Source organism: Hyla sarda, chromosome 1, assembly GCF_029499605.1.
Source record: "Hyla sarda isolate aHylSar1 chromosome 1, aHylSar1.hap1, whole genome shotgun sequence".
In the NCBI taxonomy this organism is placed as follows: Eukaryota; Metazoa; Chordata; class Amphibia; order Anura; family Hylidae; genus Hyla; species Hyla sarda.
The window spans coordinates 50065330-50091033 of record NC_079189.1 but is presented as its reverse complement, the minus strand read 5'-3'; the positions used below and the strand labels follow the sequence as shown (position 1 = coordinate 50091033).

Sequence of the window (25704 nt, the reverse complement as noted above, 5' to 3'; positions counted from 1 at the left end):
TGAGAACAGCTTCCTGCTGCCTTATCTAACGTCATAACTCTAACGAGCAGTAATACTGATTTTCTCTCGTGCTGACAAGATGGGGAAGGATTTGAGAGGAGGGGCAGACTGCTTTGAGAGCTTGTGACGTGACATCACAGCTTACAAGGAAAAGACAGCTGAAATGGAAGATCTGTGCACTATGGCTAATAATTAGAGATGAGCGAACTTACAGTAAATTTGATTCGTCACGAACTTCTCGGCTCGGCAGTTGATGACTTTCCTGCATAAATTAGTGCAGCTTTCCGGTGCTCCAATGGGCTAAAAAAGGTGGATACAGTCCTACGAGACTCTTTCCTAGGAATGTATCCACCTTTTTCAGCCCACCGGAGCACCTGAAGGCTGAACTAATTTACGCAGGAAAAATCATCAACTGCCGAGCCGAGAAGTTCATGACGAATCGAATTTACTGTAAGTTCACTCATCTCTACTAATAATAATAGTGAGTTGGTTTATTTTTACTTTTGACAATCCCTTTAAAGCATTACTGTCATTTACACAAACTTTTAGCATGTCATCAAGACCCCAGTCCTGATACTCCCTTCAATTATGTGTTATAGCCAGGTGAAGGCCACGGTAGAATGATTCACTCTTCGGCCGGCCGGCCAGATCCGACTGGTGGGATCTATTATAGTGTATGGAGCACATCAGTCTAGACAACAGGTCAAAAGTTTATGTAAATGATAGTTATGATTTAAAGGGAATGTAACCTCCAAAACTCATTGTATGCTATAGTTATCAGTAAACAGCTTAAAACAATACAGATTTAAAATTAGCATAATTTGAAATTTTTACATGTTACTGTAGTTTTTGGGGGTTGGTTTCAAATGTGGCAAAATCCCTTTAAATACTTTTTCCCAAGATCAGGGAAATTTTCTAAAACTTCTTTAGTATACAGGACATCACATATAATCATTAATCTTTTTAGTGCCAGCTATTGGCCCACTTATAGTAATGTAATGCCCATTAAAGGGGTACTCCGGTGGAAAACTTTTTTTTAAATGAACTGGTACCAGAAAGTTAAATAGATTTGTATATGACTTCCATCAAAAAATCTTAATCTTTCAGTACTTTTTAGCAGCTGTTTGCTACAGAGGAAAATCTTTATTTTTGGAATTTCTTTTCTGTGTTGTCCACAGTGCTCTCTGTTGACACCTGATGCCCGTATCAGGAACTGTCCAGAGCAGGAGAAACCATAGCAAACCTATACTACTCTGGACAGTTCCTGACACAGACAGAGGTGTCAGCAGAGAGCACTGTGGACATTCCAAAAAAGAAATAAAAAAAAAAGGTAAACAATTTCTTCTGTAGCATACAGAGTACACAGTACTGAAAGGATTAAGATTTTTTAATACAAGTAATTTACAAATCTGTAACTTTCTGGCACCAGTTCATTTAAAAAAAAAAAAATAGTTTTCCACCAGAATACCCCTTTAAGATGTCACATGACTTACAGCCAAGCATAATACACTAAATACATTTCAGTTTTTAGTCTAGTCCTGTGGCTTTTAGATTTGTTTTGACAATGTCTTTAGAAGAAGTCAAAAATTCTGATGAAATTGACGCCATCCAATTCTGCACAATACACTCAACTCAGACTTACCGAACCAAGGAGGCCGCTGCTACGTGTCTCACCCGGGCATCTTCATCCCCTAGAAGGCTTATGATGACACCATTTAGTACACGTTCCTGAAGATGCAGCAACTGCAATATAGAGAATAACCTGATGAGAAACTATGAATCCCTTTAGAGGTACAGACCAAAAACAGTAGCAGCACTTTACTATCTTGCACTGCAGCAGACCTGATTGATAGGTTATACTCCTACACACTTGATTTCTTATGGATGAAAAAAAATTTGAGTTGTGGCTCAAAAACTGAAGCCAAACCTCCATAGACTCAAGTACCATCTCTTTCCTGCTTTGCACAAGCCTCATCAGCTTGCTATCCTCCAGTCCCCAGGCGCAACCTGACACTGCCTTCCTCCTCTGCGCGTCTCCACCCTGCCTCGCCGCAGGAAATCAGCCAGCTCTACCTGCCTCTTCTTGACAGAGGTGCTACTACGCTAACCGTAACCTTTCAAGATCTGCAAAATGCAGTTTCAACTGCTTCTACTACTGAAACTTAAGTGTATGTTGCAGGCCATACCCACCAAGGCTGACCTAAATGCTCATATCAGCAGCATCGAGACTCATCATGCCTAGGATGTGGCAGTCATTAACGGTTCCATCGCTGCCATCTTGAGAGGCTTTACTTTGCATATCAACGTTCTTGAGCATTAAGGACGCTGTAACATGGTGAAGCTGAGGGGCCTGCGAGAATCACTTGTGGGAGACAAGTTGGTAGATGCCGTGGTGACTATTTTTAACCATTATCTGGGGGCTTCTGATACTGCACGTTTGAAATTAGATCATACCCATAGAAGGGCTGGTCAACGCTCCCAAGACTGGGGAAGACCTTTTGTCATGTACATTTTTACCAGCCAAAGGAGGCAATCCCTCACAAAGCCTGGGAGGAGGGACCGATGGACTTGGATGGCTATTCTGTGACTATTCTCCCTGTCATCTGCAATCATACATTGGCGATGAGAAGGCTGCTCAAACCCTTGCTTGAAGCTGCTCAGATGGCAGGTGCGACCTACAGATAGGGCCACCCTTTCCACCTTGTGCTTTGCAAAGCTGGCTCTGAACTCTTGGACAAATCTCCAACTGATCTGCCCCAAGCCTTTCTTCTTCTCTGAATCACCCTATTGACTCTTCCGGAATGGATTCTCCCTGTTTTTTTGCTTCTAGCACAGTCTCTCTCACTCCTCCCTTCAAAACAGCAAAACCATTCTTTAGACCCACTCCAGCTCAAGTATTTGCCTCCTGTTGCAAAAATCTTACATAGTTTGCTTTCTACCTCCTAAGTTCCTTAGGACCATGCTTCCTCAGTGCTGATATTAGGGAGGCAGATTTTTCTTATTATTGTAGCTTGGATTGCTTTTGTGATACCTCAGGGGTTTATTGTTTCTGTTATATTTGTCTTATATGGGGGAAGGTAGGGTGTTGTTAATGTTTATTATGCTGCTCTTAGTATATACTGGGGGTACTTATGCAGCGTTCCAGTGGGCTAACTCTCCTTCCATTTCTAGCCGGTACCAAAAATCAGTGTTTAAACACTCTCCAGATGGGGGCGTGGCTTGGCGGTTGAGATGAGCGGTCGCACGCTGTGAGTGCTCCCGCTTAGAACCTGCATTTAACTTATCCTGAGGTGAATCCTGGAGTCCCTGACCCCACAGACTCGGCTGAGGACCCGCATTATGGCCTCTAAACAAGACCCGACGAGAAACAAGGATCGACCGGCTGTGGAAAAGCTCCGGGACTATGCCCGCGCTGTCAGGCAAGATGGCGCCGCTCAGGCCGGGGCGCGTGTTCCACCAGCGGCTGAGGAGGACGGAGAGGCTCCACATCGTGAAGAGGGAGCAGATTCTACTGACCTTACCCTTCGAGAGGTGAGCGATACCCTCCTGATGGCGATCCAGACATGCCGCACTTCTCTCACCGGAAAGCTTGAAGAGGTCAGGGTGGACGTGGGCCTCCTACGGCAGGACTTTCAGACCCTGAGGGAGCGGGTGACGGAGACTGAGACGCGCATCTCCACCCTGGAAGACACGGTACAGCCTCTACCCTCTTCACTCCGCGAGGTCCGGGAACAGCTGGATTTGGCCCGTCAGAAGAATGACGACCTCGAGAACCGGCTGCGCCGGAATAACATTAGAGTGATCGGTCTTCCTGAGCGGGCGGAGGGTCAGAACCCGGGGGCCTATGTGGAGTCCTGGATCAAAGAGCTTTTTCCGGATGCCCCATTCTCAGCTGCTTACGCCGTGGAGAGAGCACACCGAGTACCATCTAAGCCTCCGATCCCTGGTGCACCTCCTCGTCCTCTATTGGCGAGGTTTCTCAACTGCAATGATCAGGACTTGATCCTCCGCTCTGCCCGGCGGCTGCCGGAGATCATAGTGCAGAACGCAAAGGTGTCCATTTTCCCGGACTTCTCCTCTGATCTTCAACGCAAGAGGGCCTCGTTTACTTCTATCAAGGCGCGGCTGAGAGAGAGAGGGGTACCATATTCCATGGCATACCCTGCCCGGTTGAGGATCGTGGATGGTGACCGGGCGATTTTCTTTACTTCCCCGCAGGATGCGGATGACTGGCTACGGCGCCAACGTTGAACCGGATCCTGTAGGTGACCCCGGATTACGTGGAGAGATGGAGATGCCGGTACAGGACCTCCTGCCATGACCTTTACCCTCCCTCTCCTTACCTCTACCCCCCTGTATGGCCCCGGTCTCCTGGACCCCTCTGCGGAGCTCAAGGTACTGTGCTTCCTCTTCCCCCCTCCCCGGGAGCCTAGTCTCCCCAGATCCTCCACTCTTCCCATGCACCTAATGCCCCCCTGATGATCCCAGGCCTTACCTCTCCCTTCCCTCGCCCCCTTCCTGTTGCTTACTTTGGACTGCTGTGTGCCCTGACTCAGGACTGTCCCTCCGGGACTGCATGAGGGCCCTACCCTGACCCTCTGAAAGGATTTACTCTGTCCCTCTTCAGTCTACCTTCCACGTCACCCTGTCCCTTTTTCCTGGGTCGGTCCATTTTTTTACATTTCCCCCCCCCCCCCCCCCCCTTTTTTTTTTATTTTTTATTTTTGAGTCACGGACTTGGAGGACGTCGGCCACTGGACTACTAGTACGCGATCTTTATATGGTCTCCTTCCCCCCTTCCAGATGTGCCATTTTCCCCCCCCCCTTCCCATTCTCCCTTCCTGACCAACGAAAACCCCCCCCCCCCATTTTTGTGCCTTAGGCCTTTTGTTCCTCGACTACCTGGACTGTCCCTTGCTGTGTGACTCCTGTTTGCTGGGGTCATTATTTATTTTTTTTTTTTTTCCTTTTTCTTCCCCTATTTTTTTTTTTTATTATTATTTTTTCCATTTGTGGGGGGGTCGGGGTGGCGGGGGGACAATCTCCTGGGGAGGGGATGGGATTTACTGTTGATCATATGAGTTTCTCATGTTCTATTTCCTCTCTCTCTCTCCTGCTTCCCCTATCCTTCTCTCCTTCGTGGGACCCTCCCTCCACCCCCTGTTCTTCCCCCTCCCGTCCACCCTCTCTCTCCTTCCTCTCTCCTTCCTCTCTCCTTCCTCTTCTCTCCCTCCTTTTCCCCTTCCCCCCTCCCTCGTTTTATTTTCTTCTCTTCTCTTTCTTCCTGTATTCTCCTCCACTTCTTTTCTCGGGTCCCAGTTGGACTAATACTCTCCTACTGATTGATGTACATACTCAGGGTTCTCCACTGTTAGTATGTAAGAGCAGGTTCTCCCCACTAGATGGAGCTGTTGCTCCACTGATGCTTATGCAACACTGGTATAAATGTTTACTGTTTGATTTATTTACTGTTCCCCTACTTAGTTTTGGGTTTCATTTTGCCTCCAAGATACCTACCCGCGAGGTCACCTATTAGTAGGGTTTTGGGTCTAACCACTTCAGTACCACGGCCTATATATGGTCCCGCGCATCCCTGTCAGTATTTCTCACCCCGGCTGGGGCATGTATGTCTTCTCTGTCTTTACCTCTCCCCCTGCTGTTTTATGTGTTGTCTCTTCTTATGGCTGATATTAAGATAATGTCATGGAATGTTAGAGGAGCACGCACCTCGCGCAAGCGCACTATGATATTCTCCCATATTAGGAAGTATCAGCCTCATATTGTGGCACTGCAGGAGACACATCTTACTCCAGATAGAGCTGGGCAGCTTTCTAAACCCTGGGTCCAATGGTCCTTGCACTCCTATCACACGTCCTTCTCAAGGGGGGTTTCCCTACTGGTTAGTCGGAGAGTGAGGTGGGACCCGGTTACAGTACGTAAGGATTCACAGGGTCGTTTTATCTTCGTTTACGCATTCTTGAATAATGTGCCTTTTGTCTTTTTATTCATATACAACCCTCCCCCCGCCTCTATGGATATACTCCATAAGGCGGTTACATTCGCAGCTAGTTATTCCTCTGCCCGTGTCCTCTGTATGGGGGACTTCAACATGGTACCGAATCCGTCCCTTGATCGTCATAGCCCCAGGGGGATCCCGGCGGGAGTCGGGGGTGGCCCTTTATCGCTGTTTTTGGAGGAGGTTGGATGGGTGGACATTTTTAGGGCCAGGTACCCTCAGGCTAGGCAATACTCTTGTCACACTCTGGGCAGAAATGCGCTGTCCAGGATTGACCTTGCATGTGGCAACTCGCTCCTTCTTCCCCAAGTTTCAGCGGTTTCCTATGAACCGCGGGCTATATCAGACCATTCCCCCCTAATGCTTGATGTCTCCATGATAGATCCTGGTTCACCACGGAGGTGGAAAATCCACCCTTTCTGGCTGGAACAGATAGGCCCCTGCGACCGTATTCCAGACCAGCTTCGAGTCTTTCTTGAGGCTAATTCCCCTGGGAGTTCCCCCACCCTGGTATGGGAGACACTGAAAGCGTATTTGAGGGGGTGTTTGCGCTCCACTATCTCCTTTCTCAAAAAGTCAGCGTCTAGGCGGGAGGAGGAGCTGGCTGGACGATGTGCGGAGTTGGAGGCCCGATACGTTGCGGACTCATCCGAGGCTAATAAGGTTGAATGGCTGTGTGCGGGGCGGCAATATATGCTGCACCTCTCAGAGAAGGCCAATAGAAAGCTGTTTTTCACAAAACAATTCTACTTTGAACATGGCAATCAATCTAGTAAGCTGTTAGCACACATAGTCAGGCAGAACTCTTCTGCCCCTGCGATTCTTAAGATAGTGGCCTCGGATGGGTCCGAGCTGTCGGGGGTTGCGGACATTGCGCGTTGCTTTGCCACATACTACTCTAATCTTTATTCTTCACAGGTGCAATATGGTGCTGAGGAGTTGGACACCTACCTGGACGGTATTGACTTTCCGGTACTATCGGATAGTGATCGGATGATGTTGGAGGCCCCCATCTCCTTACTGGAGATTCAGGATGCCATGGTGGACATGACTAAGGGTAAATCTCCGGGCCCTGATGGCCTTCCACTGGAGATTTACTTGCGGTATTCCGACATGCTCCTTCCTTCCCTGCTTGCAATGTTTGAACGGGCATTTGAGGATGGTATTCTACCAGCCTCCATGTATGAGGCAACCATAGTTGTTCTCCTAAAACCTGATAAAAATCCTGTGGAGTGCGGTTCTTACAGACCCATTTCGCTGCTGAATCTGGATTATAAGGCGCTTACGAAAGTTTTAGCTAACCGATTGAACAAGGTAATCCTAACCATAATTCACCCAGATCAATCCGGCTTTATGCCTGGCAAATCCACATCCGATAACATCCGTAGGGTACAGGCGGCTGTCCAGGTGGGTAACGCTCTGGGGGGAGATTGGGCTTTGGCGTCGCTGGACGCCGCCAAGGCCTTTGATTCCGTGGAATGGGGTTATTTGCAGGCTACCCTTGTTAAATTTGGTTTTGGTCCTAATTTTAGAAAATGGGTGTCCCTCCTGTACAGATGCCCGCAGGCCCAGATCCTGGTGAATGGTGTGTGTTCCTCCCCATTTGCTCTCGGCCGGGGCACACGTCAGGGGTGTCCCTTGTCCCCGCTTCTGTTTGCGGTGGCAGTGGAGCCCCTCGCCCTCCGCATTCGGCAGGATCCTGGCTTCCGAGGTATGTCTACGGGGGGCCGGGAGGAGCGCATAGGCCTATATGCCGATGATATGGTGTTATTCCTCTCTGACCCTACAGTGATGCTACCTTATGTCATGACACTCATGGACCGATTTGGGTATTTCTCTGGTCTACTCATCAACTGGACTAAGTCTGCAGTGATGCCACTTCTGTCTAGGGATTGGCCCCCGGTAATGAATGGCCTCCCGGTGGTTTCCTCATTTAAGTATTTGGGGGTGCACATTCACAGAGATCCTTTGCTTGACCTGTCCGCCAATATACTCACTCTACTTCCTTATGTTAAAGCGAAGTTCCGGGTGTGGACCACGCTCCCATTGTCGGTCGCTGGCCGTATCAATCTTATTAAACTCATTGTCTTACCTAAGTGCCTTTATGCGCTGGAGCATGCCTCAGTGCCTGTACCTAGACACTTCTTTGATTCTCTTCACTCCCTTCTTTCACCATTTATTTGGGGCCCCAATAGACCTAAAATTCGGCTAACCACGTTACAACGCCCCAAGTTGGCGGCGGGAATGTCACTCCCTGATTTTTATTTATATTATTTGGCCGGTCAACTTCGGTATATCAGGCACTGGATCTCTGGGGATGTGGTGCCGGACTCCGAACAGTCCCTAGCTAGGTCTGTCCCGACAATGTCCCTTAGGATGCTGCTAGATAGTCCTGTTCTGGGTGGTAGAGCTTATCTCCAACTTCATAAGCTGGCTATAAAGGTGTGGCGGGCTGTCAAGGGGATATATGGATATACTGACATCGCTGAGGATACCCCTCTATGGCATAATCCTCAACTTCCTCAAGTGAGCGATGCTCTGGACCCAGTCTTCTGGCAGAACGCGGGGGTGCTCACCTTGGGGCATGTATATCGTGACAATGTGCTCTGTTCATTTGATCAGTTGCAATCCAGTCATGCTCTTCCCAGAAACAGTTTTTTTAAATACCTCCAGCTCCGACACGCCCTGAATGCCCAGTTCCCCATTGGGAGCCCATTGATATCAGCGTTTCCCCTCATCGGGGTTTTGAAGTCACAGGGTCCCAGGGGGCTGGTGTCCATCCTGTACACGCACCTTATTCAGGCCAAGAACTCCCGCAATCCAGTGTCGGCGGTCCGGCATTGGGAATCCCATATCCCTAATTTGACTAAGGATGTATGGGAGGACATTTTTTCCTCCCACATGTTAGTGTCCCCGGCGGCGAATAATAAATTGATCCAATTGAACATTATACACTATAGTTATATTACTCCTTTAAGGCTCAATAGAATGGGTCGTTCAGACTCCGATGCCTGTCATCGTTGTAGCGCTGCCAGGGCAGACTTTTGGCATTTGATTTGGGCTTGCCCATATATCGCAGCTTTCTGGCGTGCAGTGCTCACTTTTTTAGCTACTCTGGCTCAACCTTCCCTATCTCTTGATCCTTTGATCTGCCTTTTTGGTATCTTAGATGAAGAGATATGGACACATCACGTACGTACGTTTTTGCGGGAAACTCTGTTCTTGGCCAGGAAGGCTATTGCTCTTAAGTGGATGGACCTCGGCTCTCCTACCCTGACTCAATGGAAGGCTTTGGTGAATGCTACATTGCCTTTCTCACACATAGTGTACAAAAATAGGAAGTGCCCGGGTAAATTTTATTCTGTGTGGGGTGGTTGGTGTTCCTCTCCCTTGACTCAATGCTCGTATTCTGTGACCCCCTCTGGGACAGTGTAAGATACATTGATATTATGCTTGCTATCTGTGGTCTCTACTAACCTTCGTTTCTCTTTCTGTGTACGTTTGTCGATTCTCTTTCTACCTCTTTGGATGCGTGGGTGCCTTTCGGGATTATTTATCATGGGTTATTTGATGGTACCACTAACTAGTGATAGTATTGGTGCTCCTCGCGGGATGGTATACGATTGCTAATTTTGGCGAATGTTCGCCTTCTTGTTCTATTTTGTTCACAGTTTCCCTACCTCAGTTGGGTAGTGTTTTATGACTTTGACGTTTACCATGTGATGTAACCTGGAGTATCCTGTCGCTTACATTCTGTAAATTGATGTATGGTCTCATGACCCTTTTCTATGTACTGTGGATATGCTTCATGTTCACTTTAATGGGCCTGTGGTCTACAGTTATTTACTTTTCAATAAAACGAATTTAAAAAAAAAACACTCTCCAGATGGTATGGGTCCCTACTCATATGCACAAGATGTTACCTTGAGCCTCTGCCCACTGTTTGCGAGATTGTGGACAGCATGATTCCCATTTTCATATTTTTAGTGGGAGTGCTACATCCTTTCCTTTCCCTCTTTTCTTACTTCGTTTCCCTGCTCCCTTTCTTTGAGTTGGCCATCAGGCCTTTTTAGAACCTGTGTAGTATACCAGTCCCACATGCTCTTGTGGGCGCTGCAGCCTATGCTTGATACATGTTCTTGTTATATGAGTTTTGCTTTCCATTCTGTTGATATTGCCTTTTCCGCCCTCTGTGCAGAGAAGTCTTTGTTATTTATTCAAAATACAAAAACAAAGATTTTAAAAAATGCACTAACAAAAAAAAAGCCTCAACAGTCATCAAATATTAGGTTTCGAGTGACATTAATGATTTATAGCAACTGTCTGTGACACATTCATATAAATACCCCATATATTCACCAAATACAAAATCAGACATAATTACCCCAGTATAAAAATGGACACCTCTATGTAGTCCTTCAGCTCGGCCTTCCAAGAAACTGACTAACCTGCAAAAAGAAAACTGGATGTATGATGTTGCTTATGCTGCAACAGCATATTTTACAGAGATTTGTCACCATAAGCATATGTATTATCCCTTCTGGGGCTCACAATCTCATTTAGAGTAGGGTCATACACAACGTATACGTAGCGTATTTCAAGCAGCACTAAATCCGATGCGCAGTGGGAAAAAAAACATAAAAAATATAATATATAAACACCTACACCTATTAAAGGATGATGAAAAAATATCCAAAATTCTGGCGTCTGGACTGTCGGTGGTACCAAAAATAGCTGCCACACTTAGGGATAAATTCTCCCCCAGTTTAATAACAACAGAAACGCCAAGTGTGAACAGGTGGTTGGACTGTGTTGGTTTCTACAGATGTGGAGCAACACGGTGCAAAGCCTGTGGAGTGGCACAAATATGTAAAGAATTCAAAAACTCAGCAGGCAGCAGCACACATAAAATTAAACAACATTTAAATTGTAATTCCCCCAACATGGTTTACATTATTGAGTGTGTTGCCTGCAATTTGAAATATATACGATGTACAACCCGTAAATTAAAGACCAGAATTCGGGAACAACTCAGTGATGTGACAAGTGTGAATATTAACCAAAATAAATCTGGAGCTTCCATGCACTTTAGGGAAACACACAATGCCAGCATTAGTAGTTTCAGAATGTATGCCATTGAAAAACTATTTAAAAAAACGCGTGGTGGGGATCTGCAGCGCAGGCTTCTGAGCCGCGAAGCGTATTGGCAGTTTGCGCTTCAGACGAGAGCACCACATGGATTTGAACAAGAGAAAGGAATTCATGTACCATTATTGAACCATGTTCACATTGACTTCCATATGTGCGTTTGCTATAGTTTATAGTTGACAATTTTTAAGGGTGTCATTTTTTAGTCACACGCAAGTGCAATACCATCTGTGCACACCATACATTCTGCCTTTCTCTACATGCCTCAGCCACTGATACATGAGCATAATACCAATATCTACTCCAATGTCACAAGCATGCATTGCAATTTTCTTTTATTTTTGTGGTTTATGTCTTGTTTTTTCTTTGTTTTAACTTTTGTACCTGTCTTCGTGAAGAAATAATTTCATACATTTGTTGACATGTCTTATCTTAAATGGGATCCTCCTCCCCTTTTACTCCGTATAAAGGGAGGAGGTTGAGCACAGGTGTTATGGTGATCAAGAGCGCGCATGCACTCGAAACGCGTCCATTTTGCTGTGAATCACTGGCCAGGTGGTGTGTGGTGAATTCTATCCATGTGGGATATTTTATGCTGCTGAATAACCAATAAATCGATGTTTTAGTGGAATTGCTGGATCGACTTTCCTCTTTCTTTGCTAGACAAGGTTGGGATGCCCACTCTTGCCATTATTATTTGCTTTACATATAGAGCTAGCTGTATGGATCCACGAGAGGGATACGGAATTAGGGGGCGGAAGTAATAAGATTCAATTATATGCAGATGACACTCGGCCTAAGGAAAAAATCCCTCAGATCATGGAGATGTTCGAAAAAAAATCTTTTGTTTCAGGGCTAGAAATAAATTGCAGTAAGTCTATCCTGCTCCCCTTGGATGAGGAGCTGGATAGAACAAAAGTGTGGTAATATTGTAAAAACATCTGTAATTACGTGAAGGGATATGAAGATGGAATTCTCTTATCTCAATGTGTTTTTAATGTTTTTTTTTATATGCGAAAAATATAAAAAAGAATATTTAAGAAAAAAAAAAAAAAGATTCTCAAGTCTGCAGGTTGGTCAGGCACATAAAATGCTAAAGAACGATCTGCCAACAATCTAAGCAGATAAATATTCCATATCTAGGTTTCACTTTAGAGTATGTTCACACGTACATAATCAATTTTCTGCAGAAAATTCGTAGACGTACCCTAAGGACCCATTCACACTATGGAATTTCATGACCTGTCTTGAGGACAAGTCATCAATATCGGCTGTGTGTCAGCACTCCACTGTTAAACTGTTATACAAAAAACTTTGCTGGAAGCAGACAGCTCCATACACTGTGTAATGGCCGAGTTGGGCTACTGCAGTTCAGCTCCCATTGAAGTGAAAATTGATGACCGATCCTGTGACAAGGTCATCAATAAATCTTGCATAGAAAACTCCTTAGGCTAAGTTTCCACTTGGTTTTTTGTTCTGGCAGTTTTTGGATATCTGCCACTGCAGTTTTTGAGCAAAAGCCAGAAATGTATTCAAAAGGAACAGGACATATAAAGGAAGGACTTAAAACTTCTCCTCCCTAATGGATCCACTTCTGACTTTGGCTCAAAAACTGCAGTGACAGATATCCAAAAACTGCTAGGAAAAAAACCAAGTGGAAACTTAGCCTTAAAGGGGTACCCCGTTGGGAAAACATTTTTTTTAAATCAACTGGTGCCAGAAAGTTAAACAGATTTGTAAGTGACTTCTATTAAAAAATCTTTACTCTTCCAGTACTTTTTAGAAGCTGTATGCTACAGAGGAAATTCTTTTCCTTTTGAATTTCTTTTTTGTATTGTCCACATTGCTTTCTGCTGACCCCTGATGCATGTATCAGGAACTGGCCAGAGCAGGAGAAAATCACCATTGTGAACAAGACAAAAAAGAAATTCAAAAAGAAAAGAATCTCCTCTGTAGCATACAGCTGCTAAAAAGTACTGCAAGGGTAAATATTTTTTAATAGAAATAATTTACAAATCTGTTCAACTTTCTGGCACCAGTTCATTTAAAAAAGGAGATTTTTATGCTTACCGTAAAATCTCTTTCTCGAAGGATCCATTGGGGGACACAGACCATGGGTTTATGCTGCTGTCTCTAGGAGGCTTGACACTATGGCAACAAGAAAAGTCTGCTCCTCCCAGCAGGGTATACCCGCCCAAAGGCACCTGAGGTAATCAGTTTTAGTCCCAGAGCAATAGGAAGAGACCGACAGCTCAAGAGAAAAACCACAAACTGTCCGAGCAACCAGAAGAAAAAGGTAACTGAACACACCCTCGGACAGATAACTGAAATAGGAATCTTTGGAGAAAGAGATCCTTCGAGAAAGAGATTTTACGGTAAGCATAAAAATGTGCAAAAGTGTGCAAAGACGACCACGTGAACGCTTTACAGAACTGCGAGGCCGAAGCCACGTAGCGGAGTGCCCAGGATGCCCTGAAAAATGGGTGGAATGAGCCAAAACCCTGAAGGGTGGGATCTCCCCCTTGCAGCGGTAAGCTTCCGAAATAGCAGACCGGATCCACCGAAAAATGGTGGCCGTAGAAGCAGGTTGTCCTGTACGACAACCTTCCGGAAAAACAAAAAAGGGAGTCACACTGCCGGAAGGAAAGAGTGACTGAGAGACAAGTCCGAACAGCCCTCACCACAATCAAAGTGGTGGAGCAAACGCTCCCAGGGATGAGAAGGGGCTGGACAAAAGGATGGTAGGACGATGTCCTCATTGAGATGAAAAATCAAAACCATCTCAGGTAAGAAGGACGGACCTGGACGGAAAACAACTTGTCCTGGTATACAACCAGGGAGGGAGAACGGCAGGAGAGAGATGCCAGCTCTGACCCCTCCTAACAGAGGTAAGAGCAATAAGGAACACCACCTTCCGGGGAAGGAGGCAAAGAGAAATGTCCCTGAGAGGTTCAAAAGGGGCGCCTCGCAGGGCACCTAAGACCAAGTGCAAGTCCCAAGGGAAAGAAGGGGACAGATAGGGAGGGGCAGCTTGTACCACTCCCTGAACCAGGTTCGGACATGACAATTGAACGCCAGAGGACGTTGAAAAAGAATGGAAAGGGCCGAACCTTTGACCCTTAAGGGAGCTGAAAGCCAACCCTTGGGCCAGCCCCAGCCCCGACTGGAAAGGGAAAGGGGTTGGGGAAGGAAGACCACGACTGGAGAAAAAAGGCTGAGTTTCACACCAACGAAAATAAGACCGCCAGGTATGGTGGTAAATCTTGCAGAGGAAGGCTTGTGTGCCCTCAGTATGGTGCGAACCACTCGGGAAGAGAAACCTCAAAGGTCCTCAGAACCGCTGTCTCAACCGCCATGCCGTCCAAAGCAGAGATGGTAAATAGGGGTGGCACAGAAGACCTGAGATAAGAGGTCTAGACAATAGAGAAGGTGCAGCGTTAAGTCGTTCAGGAGCCTGACCATGGCGACGTACCACGCCCACCGGGCAAGGCTGGGCCACGAGAAACGCCCTCTGCTGAGAGTTTCCTCACGGCCCTGAAAAGAGAGGAAGGGAAGGAAACATAAGGCAGGGCAAAGCCCGACCAATAAACAGATAAGGTAGGGCAAAGCCTGACTAAGAGAGGGGAACGCTTCGGTTGTGGAGGGACGTGCAGAGGTCCACATCTGGAGCGCCCCAGGGGTTGCAGATCACTGCAAACATCTCCAGATGTGGGGACCACTCGCCTTGGACGACTGAGGACCGGCTGAGAAGACCACATCCCAGAGACGCGCGGAACGAAGATAGCTGAAATGGCCGGAAACCTGAGTTCTGCCCAGAAGGGAATTTCCCAAGAAGCAAGCAAAGAAAGGATTGCCCTAGGCCCAACATGTTAAAGGGGAAAAGGGCTTCTCGGGGGACCAAGGCCCCAGACCGGCCGGTCCCTGAAAACACCTCCCCAGCCCGACAGACTGGCAGGGAGGGGCAGGAAGGAGTGCCCCCGAAAAAAAAACAGGGGGGAAACGAAGCCACCATAGAAGGGACCGACAAGACTGTCGAGAGAGAACGATCTTGCGGTCGAGAGACAATGGAGACCTGTCCCATAGGAAGAGAATCACCAGTGAAGAGGGGCAAATGGCACGGCCTCCACTAACCGACCCAGGACATCCATGCAAAAGCGAATGGAAACTGGAGCAGGGTGCCAAAGTCATCGGACTCTTGATAAGAGAGTCAGCCGATTGGTCGGCGGAGTTGAAAGCGGGCAGAGGCCACGTCGAGAGGGGAGCGCCCGTCAGAAGACTCGGGGAATGAGTCAGATGAAACACCCCTATGATGCTGTGAGAGCATCAGTATAAGGGGAGAGCGGGTCTCTCCGGAGGGCCGGTGTAGGAGGGCCTCTCCAAGGCAGTCACCCCAGAATGGGAGACCTGAGCCAAGTCAGATATAGACTGGGAGAGGGAGGAACCCCAGGTTGAAGGGGCGGCCGAACCCACCGGGTCTAAAGAGCAACCGGGGAAGAAATAGCAGGGGGGTTCTGGGGGAGCAGTGGTGCAGGCAGAACAAGTGGGTTCAGCAGAACCAGACATTTTTGAATTACAGCCTTCCAAGTGTAATCGATAACTAAGGAGCAAGTTATCTGTGTGGAGGGAGGAACAGTACTGGGCACGGACTATAGCAAAAACTGAACAGTCACACCCAAGCTGTGTCCGAAAGGCAGCATGTTGCAAAGCCCATGAGAACTGCGGAGGAGATGAGAAAACCTCTGAACCAATGGCCAGAGGGGGCTGTGCTTTGCTCAAGGGCTCTGTATTTGGCCCTGTAATAACCCCCTATGCGCGCGCACAGTGCTGATTGGGGATTAGTTCGCGCCCTTATGCAGCCGAAGTAAAATACAGCCCGGTCCCTAATGGCGCCCGCTCCCAGCCCCGAGCGCATATGCGAAAGCATATGCACCTGCGGGGGAAGGGAGGGCGCGGGCGAGACTCTGTCGGCAGCCGCGCTGCTGAAATGAAAGAACGTCGGCAGCCGCGCTGCCAAAATGAAAGTAAGATACTCACCTTAGTCAGAAGAACTTACCTCATGATGTCTTCCTATGAAGTCTTCAGAAAGCTTTTGTCATCTGCATCATGCCGGGCTGCCATGTACGAGCGAGGCGAGCAGGGAGGTAGGGGGACCCGGATCCATGAGGTACAACCCCAGGCGCTGACCGTTGGCGAGAGGGGGTTGACAGTACATCCACGATGCCTGTGCCCCCTCAATCGCAAATGGGGAAACAGTGAACGCTATGTTCCTGAGTCCCCACCTGAAAACAGGAAAGAAAAAGGAATAAAAACCTAACACTTCCCTAACCTAGGAAAATAAAAAATATCAGACCTGGTCTGGGGAGAACCCCAGACCAGTGTCTACCTCCTTAGACACTAAGTTAAACGGATTACCTCAGGTGCCTGTGGGTGGGTATACCCTGCTGGGAGGAGCAGACTTTTCTTGTTGCCATAGTGTCAAGCCTCCTAGAGACAGTAGCATATACCCATGGTCTGTGTCCCCCAATGGAGCTGATAGAGAAAAAGGAGATTATTTATTTACTTACCGTAAAATCTCTCTCGCAGGATCCATTGGGGGACACAGACCGTGGGTGTATGCTGCTGTCTCTAGGAGGTGTGACACTAGGTAGTAAAAAAAAAAAGTCGGCTCCTCCCAGCAAAATATACCCGCCTCCAGGAAGAACCAGAAGAAAAAATACAACTGAACACACCCTCGGACAGAGAACCGTACAAAATCCCAAAAAAGGGTGGGAGCTGTGTCCCCCAATGGATCCTCCGAGAAAGAGATTTTACAGTAAGTAAATAAAAAATCTCCTTTTCTCTATCGGCTCCATTGGGGGACACAGACCGTGGGACGTACCAAAGCCGTCGCTTGGGTGGGCAGATAAGCAGTCAGGCAGACGGCCGATCCACTGCCGCCTGCAACACTTTACGGCCCAGACTAGCATCAGCCGATGAGAAGGTATGAACCCGGTAGAACCTCGAGAAAGTGTGCAAAGACGACCTGGTAGCCGCCTTGCAAAGAACCCGCGGGCCCTCAATATCGCGGTTTGAACCGCCACGCCGTCAAATGCAGCGACTGTAAATTGGGGTGGCAAAGAGGACCGTGTGAGAGCAGGTCCGGACGAAGCGAAGGAACAGCGGATCGTCGTCCAGGAGCCTGACTACGTCGGCGTACCACGACCTTCGGGGCCAATCTGGAGCTACCAGAATGGCGGAAACGTCCTCTGCTTTGAGCTTCCTCAGAACTCTGGGAAGGAGCGGAAGGGGAGGGAACAGGTAGGGTAGGGCAAACCACGCCCAAGGAATCACTAGGGCATCCACGGCTAGAGCCTGAGGGTCCCGGGACTTGGACACTAAAGGAAGGATCATCAGATTGTTCCGAGACGCGAAGAGGTCCACATCTCGAATGCCCCAGAGGTCGCAGACCCCCGGAATGTGAATCGCCGAAATGGCCGGAACCTTGCTTTCCGCCCAGATGAGAATCTTTTTCACCTCGGCCATGGTTGCCACCTTGGCGATCCTGAAGAAGAAGGGGGGAGCGGAGCCACCAGAGCAGAGACTGACAGATCCTGCGAGGGAGAACAATCCTGCGATCGAGGGACAGAGGAGATCCGTCCCATCGAGAGAGAATCGCCAGCTGAAGAGGGCGGTAATGAAACTGGGCAAAGGGTACGGCCTCCATGGCCGCCACCATCTGACCCAGGACTTCCATACAAGTGCGGATGGAAACTGGGACCTGAGCCCGAAGGGAGCGGACTCCTGACAGAAGAGTCAGATGTTTGTCCGGCGGAAGGCAAATTCGGGCAGAGGCCGTGTTGAAGTGAAGTCCCAAGAAGATCAGAGACTGGGTGGGAGAGAGGACTGACTTGTCCCGATTGACCATCCACCCAAAGCGATCCAGAGTGTTAAGAGTGACATCCATTCTCCAGAGTCTGGGCTCTGGTGGGAGCCTTGATGAGAAAGTCGTCCAGGTAGGGTATCACCGAGACTCCCCTCGACCGCAACAGGGCCATCATTGGCACAAGGATCTTGGTAAAGACCCGAGGAGCCGTGGCCAGGCCAAAGGGGAGGGCTACGAATTGAAAATGCCCCTCCGGAACCACAAAGCGGAGATACCGATGATGCCCTGGAAATATTGGCACATGGAGGTAGGCATCCTTGATGTCCACCGAAGAAAGAACCTCCCCTTGTTCTAGGGATGCCACTACCGAACGGAGAGATTCCATTCGGAAGTTGCGGATGAGAAGATGACGTTTGAGACGCTTGAGGTCTAGGCTTGGTCGTACAGAACCGTCCTTCTTGGGGACCACAAAAAGATTGGAATAGAAACCCCGAAAACGTTCCCCTGGAGGAACGGGAACGATAACCCCATGGAGAAGCAGAGACTGGAGAGCCTCTCGAAATTGCTTCGCCAGAGAATGAGACCAGGGGGCCCGGGATCGAAAAAAAAGTGATCCCACAGGAGGGAGGCGAATTCGATTCGGTAACCGTTGGACAACACGTCCCTGACCCAGGAGTCCTGAATGTGTGTGGTCCAGATGTCTCGAAAAAGTAAGAGACTACCTCCCACCCGAGAAAAAACTGTGGGTGGGGGCTTCACTTCATGCTAAAGTGGGTTTGCGGTTGCCTGATTGTGCTGCAAACCGGACGGAATGTTTGGTGTCCGACTTACAAGACGGGCACGCCCGAAACGAGGGAGCCTTCTTGTCCCGCGAAGGTGCCTTCCCGGACCCTTTGCTGGATCCTTTGGGAAGTAGGGCGAGCCTTATTTTGAGGCAACAAGGAACTCTTACCTCCCGTCACCTCAGAGATAATCTCATCAAGGCGCTTGCCAAAAAGACGGCCACCCGTAAAAGGAAGCTCAGTGAGAGACCTTTTGGAAGCGGCATCCGCATTCCAAGCTTTAAGCCACATAGAGCGGAGGAGAGCCGCTAGGTGACCCACAGCAAAGGCAGAACAAAGGGCTGGCTGCATGGAAGCTGCGCACAGGAAGTCCCCAGCTTTAGAGCATTGGAGAGCCAGAGCAGACAGATCCTCTGGGGGGGGACCCCCGCTAAGATACCCTGATTGAGCTTTTGGCACCACTCCGACGGGGCCTTGGACGCCCATGCCGAGGCGAAGATGGGTAGAAGAGAAGAGCCAGCTGCTTCAGAGGCAAACTTCTCTAAGGATTCTACCTTCTTGTCCGTGGAATCCTTGAAAGCAGCGGCATCTGCCAGTGGCAGTGTAGTAGCCTTAGAGATCCGGGAGATTGGTGGATCCACTGAGTGAGGGGAAACCACCTTAGTGACAAGGTCCTTGTCAAATGGATAACGTTCTTGAATCGTCTTGATTCCCGGGAACCTCTTGTCTGGATGTTTCCATGCAGATTCCAGAATGGCGTCAAAGTCAGCGTGAGAGCTGAACCTTTGAGGTGCTGGCTTAGCATGCTGAGAGGATACTCCTGGAGGGATATCCGAAGATCCTGGGTCCTCTAAGTGAAAGGTGTCTCTTATGGCTGTCACCAATGAGTTCACCGTTTCAACTGAATCCGAGCGGTCCGCTGAATCAGATGCCAGCTTGGAAGCCTCGTCCGCCAGTTCACCAGGAGAATGTGAACGAGTGGAGGCCCGGGAGGCCTCAGCCACCGAACGGGAGATTTGGGTCAAGTCAGCCATATACTGGGTAAGGGAAGAAACCCAAGCTGGTGGAGCGCCTAAATCCACCGGAACCGAAAGGGCATCAGGGGGTACCAGGGGAGCATATGTCAGCCGCATATGCGCTCGGGGGAATAGAGCGGGCGGCCTATACACCGGCAGAGACTGCCGGAGAAAGTGAAAGTAAGCCGGCGTTCAGAGCGCCCGGCCCGTAGAAGCGCCGTGGCTGTCAGCTGCGGTCATAGCCGCAAGTAACCACATACACACAGTGAAGTAAAACATAGATTACATGCCCCCTAAGATGCCACTGCTCCCCCAGAATAAAAGTCCAGTCCCTGTATAAGCCAGCCCCATAACCTGAAAAGGTGGGCCAAAAACAGGGGGTTTCCAGAAGTTGCAAGTCCGCACCTAAGGAGAAAAGGGGAAAGTACTTACCTCAGTCAGAAGAACTTACCTAATTGAGTCTTCAGTGAAGTCTTCAGTCAACTTTTGTCACCTGCATCACGCCTGGCTGCTATGCGCGAGGCGAGCAGGGGAATAGGGGGACCTGGACCCATGAGGTACCAACCCAGGCGCTGACCGTTGGCGATGGGGGTGAACAGCGCATATACGCAATGTCTGTGCCCCCTTACTCGCAATCGGGAAACAGGGAACTGGAGTCCCACCTGAAAACAGGAGAGAAAAAGGAATAAAAAACTAACACGTCCCTATACTAAGAAAACAAAAAATCAGAAGACCTGGTCTGGAGAATTCCAGACCATGTCCACCTCCTTCAGACACTAAGCTTAAACTGATTAGCTCAGGACCTGGAGGCGGGTATATCCTGCTGAGAGGAGCAGACTTTTTTTCATTACCATAGTGTCACACCTCCTAGAGACAGCAGCATACACCCACGGTCTGTGTCCGCAAATGGAGCAGATAGAGAAAAATGTTTTCCACTGGAGTACCCCTTTAATGGCAGGGTCAAATGGGGCACATCCACAGCGCATTTCACACTGTGGATGTGCCAACGGCAGTCACAAGAGGAACTGCAGAGCAAACTCCCAGCTGCAGCCGGGTAGCTGTGTGTCCGCTTCTAGCGGCGGATTTCTATAGCGGGAAATCCACCACTACAAGAGGACACACAGAGCTACACAGTCGCAGCTGGGAGCTCCCTCTAAAGTCCCTCTTGTGATTGGTGTCGGCGCATACGCAGCATAAAATAGACTGCAAATAAGCCCCGTGTGACCCTGCCTTAAAAGTGTTTTTTCTTTGGTTATTTGTTTATCCATTAGTAAGGTGCAACACTTAATGCATCAGGAAATATGAAATTTTTTTTCCTTTGCTTTTCAAAGGAAGCTGCTTACATCTGTACAAAAACATTTTTGATGGGAATGGTCTTACATACCGGAAATCAATTTCTGCCAGAGTTTCCAGGAGCTCTGTCCTCACAAGCCAGTAAGAACTGTTCTTAAGTGTGAGCAGATCTATGATCAGCTGCAAACCAAGCTGGCTGTATGTACTACAACATAAACTGGATATGCAATGCTGAAGAAGAAAAAAATAGTAATGTTGAGGTAATGCTGAACATTAAATACAGCTTATCTGCATGGTATCACACAGGTATAAACGTGGCCTGTTAGTCAAGCAACATACATTTTTATTCTATAAATTTTGCTCAGAACAGGACAGGTTAAATAAAAAAAGAGAGTATAATTCTCCTTTCTCGTGCTCCCTATATTTGTGTTGGTCTCCCGACGTGCTGCTGAAGGACCTTCCCTCTTCCCAATAAGTGGCTGAGGCGGAACCCCACTGAGGCTCCTGACTGGATGTACAGAAAGATCCATATGTGACATAGCAGCACGTAATGAAGCATGGCAGAGGACCAACATGGAGATAGTACGTATGGCTAGAAAGCAAGGAGGGTAAATAGTATTTTTTTTCCGAGCACTCATATAGAAGCTCTGGAATACTCCTTTAAGATTCTAAGAGACAACAAAGATATCATGAATGAGTATTGGGACTCACAATGTGACAGTTTGTATACCCACTCAAGACAAGGTATTGAAATGTTTCAAAGGAAAAACAAGGGGGGGGGGGGGGGGAGTATTTATCAAAGCATTTAGAAAGCTTTTTAAACAGCTATTTCTCGGTCGGAACCATTGGGGGACACAGAACCGTGGGGTATATGCTCTTGCCACTAGGAGGCGCAGACACTATGCATAGAAAGAAAAAATTCAGCCCCTCCTGGCAGGATATACCCCATGTCCTAGGAGGCAGACACAGTTCTGGAGCTCTCTCCAGACCTGGTCTTTTATTGTTCTTTAGTTAGGGCCTGTGTTAGGTTCTTTTATTCTTTTTTTTTTCTTGTTTTTAGGTGGGAGTTCAGGAGCATGGCGCTACCTGTTCCCCCATTTGCGGCTAAGGGGCACAGGACTTAAATGTATGCACCGATAACCTCTTCGCGCCAACGGCCAGCACCTGGGGTTGCACCTTGGGTCCAGGTCCCCCTAATCTCCCTGCTCGTCCCTCTGTTGCAGCCTTATGTGATGCAGGTGTCTAAAATGCTGGCTGAAGACGTCTTTAGGTAAGTATGGCGGAGATAGCGTAAGTATATCCTCCTCCCCCCCCCCCCCCCCTCTTTTACCTTTTTCTAGGGTGCCCCTTATCTCAGGGTCTCCTGTGAGGGGGAAAAGGGGGACTTCTCTCCTTTTTATTTCCACTAGGGGGGTAGGGGGTCCTTTTTCTCTTCAGTACTGGGGCCCTGGGGTTTGCGGGGCAGTTTCCTCCCACTCCCCTCCTGCCTCCCCAGTACTGCTTACTTTTGAGACACTTTCTCTGCATGCTAGCCGCAGTTCCAGGAGCTGCTCTCGCGCGCCCAGCATCTTTCATTTAATCTGTCATTCTCGTGTTCGTGTGCCGGCATTTCCAGCGCCGGCATTTACACTAGGGGCACTTTTATTACTTTAATGGTGGTGACCAGGGCCAGAGCATCTCCCCGCCCGCGTGTCGCAAGGGTCTTCCAGCTTCCAAGGCGACGATTTTGCGCTGGATCCGTTCTGCCATTTCGGAATCGTACCGCCGAAAAGGGAAGGTCCCGCCCTTTCGGGTGACTGCGCATTCCAGGCATTCTGTTGGGGCTTCTTGGGCTCTACACAATAGGGCTTCGGCCCTGCAAGTCTGCAAGGCGGCCACCTGGTCGTCCTTGCACACTTACACCAAATTCTATAAAGTACACACTTTCGTGTCAGCTGACGCCGGTGTTGGCCGCAAGGTGTTGCAGGCAGCAGTGGCTCAGTCCTCTGCCTGATTCTGTGGGATACTTTTTTTCCCACCCCGGGGACTGCTTTGGTACATCCCACAGTTCTTTGTCCCCCAATGGTTCTGATCAAGAAAAGTAGATTTTTTGTGCTTACAGTAAAATCTCTTTCTCCGAGGATCCATTGGGGGACACAGCACCCACTCATGGTTTGTGTTTGCGTTCGTTTTGTCCGAGGGGTGGTTCGGTTCCTTTTTTGTCTGGTTTCCCTCGGACTCCTACTGGATTTTCCTTCTCTGTCGGTTGCCTCCTACTGCTTTGGGACTAAATTGATTAGCTCAGGGTCAGTAGGCGGGGCATATCCTGCCAGGAGGGGCAGACTTTTTTCTTTCTATGCCTAGTGTCAGCGCCTCCTAGTGGCAAGAGCATATACCCCACGGTTCTGTGTCCCCCAATGGATCCTCCGAGAAATAGATTTTATGGGAAGCACAAAAAAAATCTACTTTTTCTCTATGTTTGTCGCACAAAATGCCACACAATGGGTCCCTGCGACTTTTTGTGCGACAATTTCTTTAGAATCGTTTTCATTATTTTTACCCATTTAGAGCACTTTGTGCAGTGGTCACCGATTTACTAAGTGCCACTTTTTTCATAATGTTGCAAAATTGTTGTACAATCCCAGAAATAGAGGTTTCACAGGTCAATTCAGCCATGCCCTAGATTTTCTGTGCGACTTTTGAGTCAGGGTATATGCGACTTTTCACACAAAAGTTGCACGTCCGCACATTAACTTTTTCAGAAGTCGCATTAGCAAAATTTATCAAAGTCCGTGCATCGTTTGATTAATTTGGCGCAAGTCCGCAACTATCACTGCAACTTTTGTGCTCTGGAACACTTAAGAATTTACACCACTCTTAGTAAATGCCCCCCAAAGGCTCTTAAGAATGTGAATTAAGGTATGCCATCACATACCTCAAATGGCACTTTGAACAGGAGTGTGCTGCATACAAATTACGATGCCACCTGATTGGCTGCTTGTCAGGCTCATAAAAGACCCCACATGGGTTAAAACCTCAAATTTTTCACACTGAGGGAAAAATATTTTTGAAATCTCTTATCATGCCCTATTGGATGCAGTCATGTAAATAGGCCATTTTTATGCTCTCCTGTTTGAGGCAACATTCAGCAAATGCTATGGCACATGCCGAATCACTTTATAGAGAGCAGCTTTCTTGTCAGATAAAAAAAAATTCCACTCACCCTCACTGCTGAACAGGCCAACTTGCACGTGACTGATGATTCATCTTTAAGGGATTTTTGCAATACGGGAATGCAATCTTCCAGAGAAAAGTTATTTCCTACAAAACAAATAAAAAAATATATACATATTTAATATTTCAGTGAATAAACATTTCCAATGTCTTACAACCCCAGTGGGAGACATGTACTTAAAGGAAAACTGTCAGTAAACTCCCCCCACACTAACCAGAGGTACTGGCTGGTAGTGCAGGGGACGTTGATCAATATGCTGCCTACCATGCCGGATCCGCCCCGCAGTTCTCCCGTTATCTTCATTCTTTTGGATAAGCAAATGAGCTGCTAGCTGGCATCGGCGGGGTTACAAGGCTCCTTCTGGCACTCTGACGTCAGCGCCTCTCGTCCGCCGCTCCGCCTGGCTTATGAATATTCATCCCTCCCTCAGTGGAGTCCAGTACAGAGCGGGGAGGGGAGGAACAGTCGGAGGGAGGGGATGAATATTCATAAACCGGGCAGCGCTGCGGACGAGAGGCAATGACATCAGAGTGCCAGAAGGAGCCTTGTAACCTAGCCTGTGCCAGTTAGCAGCTCATTTGCATATCCAGAAGAATGAAGATAACAGGCGAACGTCGGGGCAGATCCGGGCATGGTAGGCAGCATATTGACTGTTTTCCTTTAAGGTAGTGATCTAGATTTAAACCTATTAAAACATCCTAACTAAAAGGGTCAGAAACCCCAAGCTGTTATAATTGGGACAAACTGCCCCAGGCCATGTATTGCTCCTGCAGATGTATTAAATGACAACCAATCAAAAGCTGTCAGATCAATAGCATCTCTTCTTAGCTGCCTTTCTATTCTGACTTACAGAGGGGGCTCCAAGCAAGTGATGCCCATGTGTTGCGACAATACACCCTATGACAACTCCTTTCAATAGGAAAAAATGACAATAACAAGAACTATAGACCATCACACCTAATGTTCATATTAGTGATTTCCATGCAACACTAAAACACAGCAGTTTCATAAGTTACCTTTTCGGTTTTTGACAACAGTCAGCCAATGTTCTGCATCATATCGTGACTTGGTCAGTATGGAATAGACAATGGTACCACAGAGAATGGACGTGGCTCCTCTAACCTGGGGATCCCCATGATTAATGTAGACCAGGATGTCTGTTACATACTGTGTTTCTAAAAAAGAAGACAAAGTGACCTGTCAGACACATACTACAATGTATCTGTAACATGTTCTTAAGTACTAACCTGGCCCAGGTTTCCTGCAGCTCCGGTTAGCCTCCATCCGGTCCCCCGTATTTCCTTCTTCCTGCTTTCAAAATGAGTGCTGGGTGCAGTACTTGCCAGCCCAGCAAATCACTGGCCGCAGGGGTA

At 48.1% G+C, this 25704-nt stretch overlaps 1 protein-coding gene across 2 annotated transcripts in view; it reads right to left on the bottom strand.

The window, feature by feature from the left end:
• HTT (huntingtin) overlaps window positions 1-25704 on the bottom strand; it is a 270836-nt gene that overhangs the window by 155921 nt on the left and 89211 nt on the right. For both annotated transcript variants that reach the window (XM_056555022.1, XM_056555023.1), the window contains 5 exons: window positions 25348-25506; window positions 24320-24417; window positions 21209-21348; window positions 10401-10464; window positions 1643-1743 (listed from right to left, as the gene is read on the bottom strand). In XM_056555022.1, the coding sequence (XP_056410997.1) occupies window positions 1643-1743; window positions 10401-10464; window positions 21209-21348; window positions 24320-24417; window positions 25348-25506 (562 nt within the window). The remainder of the gene's footprint in view (window positions 1-1642; window positions 1744-10400; window positions 10465-21208; window positions 21349-24319; window positions 24418-25347; window positions 25507-25704) is intronic.